General features: G+C 35.2%; 1 protein-coding gene across 1 annotated transcript; it reads right to left on the reverse strand.

Annotated features, from left to right (window-relative positions):
- Positions 1-5771: 5771 nt before the first annotated feature.
- On the reverse strand, positions 5772-8853 carry LOC112020375 (scarecrow-like protein 22). The gene has a single exon (XM_024052940.2). It carries the CDS (start codon positions 8259-8261, stop codon positions 6036-6038), a length of 2226 nt encoding a protein of 741 aa, XP_023908708.1. The 5' UTR covers positions 8262-8853; the 3' UTR covers positions 5772-6035.
- Positions 8854-9148: the final 295 nt, after the last annotated feature.

Genomic DNA, 9148 nt, shown 5'->3' on the forward strand with positions numbered 1-9148 from the left:
AATATCATATTTGCTATAATACAGTTAACTACTTTCAAATTTTATAAAATCTTATTATTCTTAATTCAATTTTACCATATTGTTTTAAGGTCCGTTTCACCCATTTTGATTAAGATTTTAAATATGTTGATGAGATGGGTCTAGACTCCAAAGCCAAATATGCTACCTTTGAAATTATTATATGTTGTTAAAATTCTCTGAAAATAAATGGGAAAATTGCGTTATAGGTAGGTTTGTTGCTGTTGCTATAAGGGCTGCTCGCCTTTATTCAGCTTGGTTTGATCATCAGCATATGTAGTGCTTGGACTAAAAATTCAAATAATCTATATACTTGACTGGAGAAATTTTTTTTTTTTTTTTATGTGTCAAATGATATATCAAAAAAAAAAAAAAAACTGCCTCTCTAGAGCCCACTGTCTAGTCTGAAATACTTGGCCTTGCCATCTAATCAATTGTATGGTACATTACCAAATTGGTTGGGTCAGCTTGAAAATCTGGTTGATCTTGATCTAGCCTGTAACCTTCTTAATGGGACTCTCTCAGATAGTTTAGGACAACTTTCTAAGTTGGTCAATTTCGATGTTTCTTCTAAAAAATTGACAGAAATTCTCACAGAATCACATTTTTCAAAGCTCTAATAATTCCATCATCTCAGCCAAAATACTCTTCTTCTTTTTGAGAATCCACAGCCAAAATACGTTTTTATTGTTTCTTTCTAAATAAAAAAAAAATTGATTTTTAGACTCCCTTTTTAAAATTATTAGAAACTATATATTTTTACAATATTAGCCTAAAATTTAGAAAAATTTAATAATTCAATATCATATTTGCTATAATACAGTTAACTACTTTCAAATTTTATAAAATCTTATTATTCTTAATTCAATTTTACCATATTGTTTTAAGGTCCGTTTCACCCATTTTGATTAAGATTTTAAAAATGTTGATGAGATGGGTCTAGACTCCAAAGCCAAATATGCTACCTTTGAAATTATTATATGTTGTTAAAATTCTCTGAAAATAAATGGGAAAATTGCGTTATAGGTAGGTTTGTTGCTGTTGCTATAAGGGCTGCTCGCCTTTATTCAGCTTGGTTTTATCATCAGTCATATGTAGTGCTTGGACTAAAAATTCAAATAATCTATATACTTGACTGGAGAATTATTATTATTTTTTTTAATTCAGAAAAGAAAAAAAGAATCTCAAAGTTATAACAGTTAATTACAACCAAATTTGTAGCCAAATTTTATCATTACATGTAGTGACTTTGTATCAACTCTAAGTATGGGATACACAGTTGCCTTATACTCTTCTTAATATAGATTAGACTATATATTTTAGTTTTATTCCCAAATCTCTACTAAACTGATAAGAGACTTGTTAGCTAAGCGAGCTAATATAATCTCCGCTCATATCACTGTTTTGCTCAAAAAAATATGTACTGAGGGTTAGTGAAAAAACCAAAAAGAAATCAAACAAAAGTTAAACTAAGCTGAAATCTTTACACTTGGGTCCCAATTGGGTCCCTCCATTCCAACTCCAGGATCTTTGTATGGGTAATTGTCATTTGGGTACTTCAATTCCAGCTTGGCTTAAATCACAGAAGAAGCTCAAGCATCTAGACTTCTCATATGCTAGCATTTCAGGTTCCATCCCCAGCTGGTTTTGGGAAACTATTTCTAATTTAGCACTGCTAAATGTTTCTTTCAATCAACTACATGGACAGCTACCAAGTCCATTAAACGTAGCTCTCAATGCATTCATTGATTTGAGTTCCAATGCATTCATTCATTTGAGCTCTCAATGCATTCATTCATTTGGGTACTTATTCCTTTTCTAGTTGGTGAGATTGAATTCCTAAGTTAATTACACATCACTTAGCTATGAGTCTCTCTTTGTTTACAGTAGTTAACGCATTTGTTTATGGGGTTTGTTAAAATTAATAGTCCTTGGTAAAAGTTAGAACCTAGGAAAACAGGATGAGAAAAATTATAAAACAAGTATGATAACTTATAGAAGTCATAAATGGATAATTTAGTCAAAGACATAAGGTGGTCTTGTGTCATTACCTTATTTTTAGGTAAAACAAGTATGATAATTATTTTTTTAGGTAATTACCTTTTTTTTTTTTTTTTTTTTTTTTTCCACAACCCCCTCCTCTTTTTTTTTTTTTTTTTTTTTTTTAATTTTTTTATTGGGCTCCCTCTTGATGAATTTATTTTTAAAAATTGTATAAAATCATAATTGTAATTTTAAATTTTTTTCAATAAATTATAATTAACTAAATAAATAATTGAATTTGCTAGGGACTTTTCTTGCGCAATTTATTGAAATGACAAGTTGATAATGGTAAATAATTAATTTCACGTCATCTTCAAGTATTCTCTACCTACCCATGTGTGTCAATTTTGGGTACAATTCACCACTTAAATTATTTTTATTTTCTAGTATTTATATGTGTCATTTGAATAAAATTGTGGAAAATTTTATAATTGAAGTCGTGGCGAAAAAGTTAACTGGACCTAATAAAATAAGTTAAAACAAACATACTTTTAGACGTAGAGCATGATAAGTGGTCAATTTTTAAGGGCGCCCACCCAAGTAAAAATATAANTATGTAAGAAACAATGGTAATATATAATAAACAGTGGTAATATATAAATCCTTCATCGAGGTTTACTACATATACAATGTGACCAGATATACAAAAAACAGTGGTAATATATAAATCCTTCATCGAGGTTTACTACATATACAATGTGACCAGATATACAAAAGATGGAAGATCAAAGCAATGATTTAGTAAACTGAATAAGTGGTCACAAATACTACTAGGTTAGTGCATGGTTAAGTACATAGCAATCTATAAGACAGTACGCTACTGAACATAATGGGAACAAAATATGTCAGCAGTATATCAAAAGGAACATGCACTAAATTGCCTTGACTAGGCATCCGCCTCTTCCTGCGGCGGGTCATCTGACAATCGATCTGGAGAGGACACAGGGGAAACGTTGGGCCGAAGAGATCTGTTACGGCCCACCATTGCTCTGCGATAATTCTGTTCAATACGCTTCCACCTCCTAATTACCCGCCTCACGGGAAAGGCCTTCCCATGCGGGCATTAAGATTCTCTGTGATCTCCATCCACACTTGCGCATTGGCATGACAACGACGCAAATTCCCACAAACAAAGTGTCCAAGTACAGAGTCACACAACACATCCTCACAATTGGCATCCCATGTTGTCAACTCCGCAGCCATCTTAAAGAACAACACACATCTCATACACAACCATATCACAAGTACAATAAAGATATCCCAGTATATTTAGAGGAACAAAGATTAAGCACATGGTAGCGTGTATGATACGTTTACAAATTTTTTAAACTAAAAAATGCATAGGCATCGAACTAAGGAGAATTATAATGAAGTATTATGATCATTGATCAGTGGGCCCACTCCAGCACAATGGTTGTGACAAGTCACAAGTGACATATGTCTCTATGTGGTTTGGCATGTCCACTTGGGCAGGGGCATAGGTATGCAGCCAAGCGACTTATTATGTTTTTTAATATCCTAAAATCTTTTTTTTTTTCAAACTAATAAGTGTAATTACTTGGCCAAAAAAAACTGAAAGTATAATAATAAGAATTGGTTTTTAGTTGAACGGTTAAATATTGATTACACAAAATAGTTAATTAGATATGCCAGTTATGAATATGTTAAAAGACAAGTATTAGCTCTAACAAGAATTTTCTCTTTACCATGAGTTGCTACCTCCTGTGAAACTCAATTCATTCATACGATTTTTAAACACTGATATTAACTATAATTTGTGAAAGTACATGCTATCATTAGTAATTATAAAGGGTTATGTTATGTTGAAAAAACATTATCCAATAACAAAATGGTCAACAATTTTGAAACATCCAGAAAAGCAAATCTCTTTCAGAGTCAGAATAAATGTCATTCAGAGTAAATGTCATTCATCAGTATAAATGTCATTCATCAGTAAATTCAAATAAAAGCAAATCTCTTTCTCTTTATTTCATAGGACACACGGCAACAGGAAACAACAAACTCAAAACTAAAATGTGACTCAAAATTGACAATTAGATATCATTTAAAAATATTTTAGGAGCAACACACAACCACCGAGTCATGTTTTCAGAAGCTGCTTGTAATGTTTTATCTTTGGTCTGGTGACACACGGCCATACATGTACCTGATTATAGTTTCTTACATCAAATAAAGTTCTATCTATTACCTGCCATTCCAAAAAATACAATTATCTAGAGTTAGATTATGTTTTTTTTTTTATTGATTATTATTATTATTATTATTATTATTATTATATGATTGTTTCCCGCGCTAATTTAGGGTATGCATTGTCTGTGGAGCTGACCTGTTTGCGTCCTTTCTTTACATTGTCACAGGTAATAATTATGATATTACAACAAGAGCCCCAAATATCTCTCTCATACAACATGGCCTCAATAATTTAATATCATGGTTGTGCTTAATAATAGCTTATTTAAATGAAAAGCTTCCAAGTTTTTAAAGTGAAAGAGTTTAATCTAATCATTTGGGTGTCCTATAGTACAAGACCCATGTGATTTCATCACTGGAGCCCTTTAAAAATTCCAATCTAACAACATCCAATTCAATTTAAAATAAATAAGTATTAGCATGCATAATATAGCATTCACACCGTCCACAACATACATACAACCATATAATAAACACAATTAATTTAATGTTATATATTGTAATGTAATTGTACCCACCCAATTTACATTCGGCAGAAAATATCATAAGCATGATGTGAGTTCCACGGATGCATGTATTTAAAGGAATTTAGTCCAAAATCCTATCATTGAGACCCTCAATACCAAACATCTATGAACATGGATCCACATTCTACTTATATGCCATTATTCTTAGAACAATTTATCTCAAGTGGAAGATATGGAGTTGATTTCAATGTTCATAAAACTGTGGCAGTAATTATATTGAAACAAAACACACAATGAAAAACAAGATAATTTGGCCCCAAAAAAGGACTCAAATCTCACTAAAATTTCATGAGAATGGTGTAGCAAACAGAAGGGTTTGAAACAAATGTTCTATCAAAGTGGTATTTAAATCAAACCATCATAAATTGAATGTTCAGAACTTCTTGTTGCAACCAATCCTATATAGCTAGTTGTGTCATTCACCTATTACGGTTGCAAAGACCTTTTCCCTTTTCCCAATTAGGCATTGAAGAAATGCCACAATTACAAGCAATCCTAGCCAGAGTGAAGCATGCAAACAACAAATGCTTTTGTTGGATCCCTTTCCCCACCCTTCAAAATTACAAATTCAATATCAAGAAACTATTTTTCTTCCTCATTATTTGGCATATAAGAATTGTAAGAATAAAACTTGTGAGTACAAGGTTATATCATTCCTCAATCATTCATAAAATCACGCTAAAGTAACTCACAAATCATGTAAAATTTGGCAAAAAAATTGCGTGAAGTAGAATAATATATATGACTTCTCCAAGCTAGAGGAGTGCCGTTCAAAAATCAACTTGAGCATACACAGAGAAGGGAACATCAAATTAAACAGCCCCATGATGCTCAATTAGAAAAATGCAAAAGATGTATGCATCAAAAAGGACTCCATCAGCAGGTTAAAATTTTTCTTTTCTAGATCACTTGTTTTGCATTGTTGTTAAAAGTGTACAACAAACAATCACCACCACCTTAGAAGCAAAAAAAAACATCAATACACAGTATTACCCATATTCAAAGTAAGACTAACATAAGACACCTGTACAGAGCCATCCAGTTACTAAAATATTTGGTTTCTTGATTGGCAACATTGGCCTAATGTGCATAGACAATTAGCATAGAAGAACAACAGGCGAGAGAGTTTAAGGAAAAAAAAAAAAAAAGAGATCCATTAAAACAGTAAGTTATGAAGCACCCTGGCAATAAAAATTAATTGGCAGTTGTAAAACCAATTCCAAAATGTAACTCTTCTCAGCACCTCCAAACTGAAGCTGAGATAAGCTCCTTTCGCTGCCAGCAGAGAACAAGTGAAGTTTGCTTCTTTTCGACATGGAATCCCCGAACTGGAGTCCTCTGCACCAGACACTCTGCTTGGGACTCGGTGAAGTTGCTGAATGTCAATGGGGAGAATCCAGATGACAAAAAAAGACCACTCCATGGAGGCGTTCTATCAGGTGAACGGCGACGACCCAACACAATTTTCTCAATTCCCGGTTGTAGCAAATATCTCTCAATCTTTTGAGAGGCATCTAGGTTGACATTAACAGCATCCAGTGATTCAAGCAGGCCCGAATAAGATTGAACGGCATGAATTATGTGAAGGGGGAAAGAGAGATCTGTTCGATCACAACCTCTATCCAAAGAGACCACAATTTTCGGTGAGAGCTGCTTTACAAAGCCAAGAACCAAAGGAAGGGATAAAGGGTAGTTGGAAAAGGAACCAATTGGCAGATTCACTGCAATTGCCTCACTCTCCGATACATGAAGGGGCAATGGCCAAGAACCAGAGTTCAAGGACTCAAAACTTAAAAATTCAAACTCAAATGCAAGGTTAATCTCAGTAGCAAAATGTTTCAAGTTTTCTAGAGTGAAACCAAGCTGGAGTTCATCATGTGTGGATGGAGATGCAAATGCAGTGATTTTAAGAGCTGGACCACCGCCTTGCTTCAAGGCGAGCTCTTGCATAAGAGAAGCCCATTGTCCACCAAACCCAATATCAAAATCAATAATGTGAATGGTATCAAAGCCATCCAAGGCTTCAAGAAGAGCTTGGTTACAAGTAAAATTGGCAAACTGAAGTACAGGAGAGACTTCTGAGAATGATTTGTAAGCACCAATCTTGAAAATTAGACTAACAGGTGGTGGTGGTGGTGGTGATGACATATTCAAAGAAGCATTGCTATTAGTATTATTAGTATTATGAAGGAGCAATTGCAAGGCCTCCTTGAAATAAAAAGCAGCCCTTTGAAAAGGCTTACCAATTGGGGAGAGCTGGTGATTGAGCCGCGCCAATATCTCTTGCGCGAGTACCGGATTATTCCCAGTTTCTATCAGCTCTACTAACTGGTATAACTGATCAAATAATAATTGCTGTTGCTGTTGCTGTTGGTTTGCCAATTCATTGCACACCATTTTCTGCTTTGAAACCATCATTGGCCTCTGCTGGATATGCTGAGGAAGCATCTGAAGCTGATTTTGCTGTTGTTGTTGCTGTCTTCGAAGAAGCTCTTGCCCTGGTTCCGAAAACGGTGACTTGGGGACCTGATAATTAGGCCCAATACCCCCAAGATTATGCCTTTTTGCCAGTGGTGATGAACCAAGGTGATGCTCTTGCAATTGGGCATATGTTAAAGGCATAAACAAAGCCGGGTTTTGAGCATACTGGGCTTGATTCGGGTGTATCATCAGGGGATTGAAAATCTGTGGCTTCTCATCTACAGTTTCAATTGTTTGCACCTGCTGTTGTTGTTGTTGTTGATGAAACATGGCTGGTGAATGAGATAGAGAGCCTGGCAAAAGATTATTACTTGTTGCAACAGAGAACATGGGGCTGTGATTTGGGGTCGAAACTGAGCCAAGCCTGGTTGCATTCGTGCCACCACCATTGAATGGAAAATCAGCAGAAGGGTCAATGCTAGGCAACAAATTGTTGGGCATTTCAAGACAGCCAAAAGCAGCACCTTGATCTATCATACCAAAACCTGAATTGAATTCAAGGTCTTGATGCAAGAGCTTGTTGAGACCCAGAGATGGGTCTTCAATGTCCCCCATAATCAATCTCAGAATAGACTGTTCTTGACCTGATGAGGAATCAGACAACACACCTTCCCAGTCTTCCATTCCAAGCCCACATTTTTCACCTATGTCTAAGCTAGTTTGGGAAGAAGGTTGGTGGTGACTCTCTGAGGCCGTTGCTGCTGCTTTTGCTGTTGCTGTTGTTGTTGTTGAAGCCACACCGTTGCCAAGAGAGGAAGACAGAGTTGAGGTTGAAGTTGGAGGGCTGGGGCTTCTTGTGTCAAGAACTGAGGTAGGCTCAGTGCCCACATAGCAATTTTCTTTGTTGGTGTTGTGCCACTTTTGTAGTTGCTGTTGTTGGTAAAGACGGTGGAGATGGGGTAATGAATCTGAAGAAGCAGTAGAGAAATCTAACACCCCCTTCCCTTGAAACTCCTTAAAGGGTAGGGGCATGGCCTTCATCTAAGAAAGTGAACCAAAACAACAACAATACACAAGAACTCAATACCCCAAAACCCTCCAGTTTTTGAAAGACAAGAACCCCACCCCCAAAGACTTTCAAAAGGCACAAAACAGAAATGGGTTTGGTGTGAATTTTATCAACTAGACCGTAACCATAGAGAGAGAGAGAGAGGCACACAGTGAGTAAAGGTAAGAAACAAAATCAAATTTTGGAGCTTTAAATTTTCTGACACAAAAGACAGACAGACACCTGTTATATGCATGCACAGCTCAACATGAACAAACCCATTTCACCACACTCCTCAAAGGCTCAAACTCAAACTCCTGCTGATGCTTCTTCTACTTCTTATTTTCTGTATGTATTTAGGACTCTAAAATTTTGTAATATAGCACAAACCCATTTTTTGGCACCATCTTTTTTCTTATTTGTGGTGTTGTTTACTTGAAAAAACAGGCTTTGGTGGGGTTTTCTCTCTCTCTTCTCTTTGGAGTACTCTGTCTTCCTTGTGTTTTCTGGTTGCTATGGATGCGTGCAATATATAAAAGATTAAAAGTGGTAAAGTGCTCTCTCTCTCTCTCTCTCTCGCGCTCTAATTTCTTTGTTTTCTAATTCTATAATTTTTTATGTGGTTTTTGTCTGTAGATGTAGTTATCTCTCTTAGATCTCTGTCACTCACACTTTAGCCCCACTCTCATTTAGAACGCGTAAAAATAAACTTCACCATACGTGCAAATTTCAATGTCCTGTCGTGGACCGTTTATGAAAATTTTGAACCTTTTAAGAGTTTCTAAAAATAAATCAGTAAAACGGTGTTATATTATAAAGGAAAAAATATAGTCAACATTTTTGAGATTTGAATTAATGTCAATTATGTTAACAATGTGTA

The sequence above is a fragment of the Quercus suber genome, unplaced genomic scaffold (genome assembly GCF_002906115.3).
Source record: "Quercus suber isolate HL8 unplaced genomic scaffold, Cork oak 2.0 scaffold_153, whole genome shotgun sequence".
Lineage (NCBI taxonomy): Eukaryota > Viridiplantae > Streptophyta > Magnoliopsida > Fagales > Fagaceae > Quercus > Quercus suber.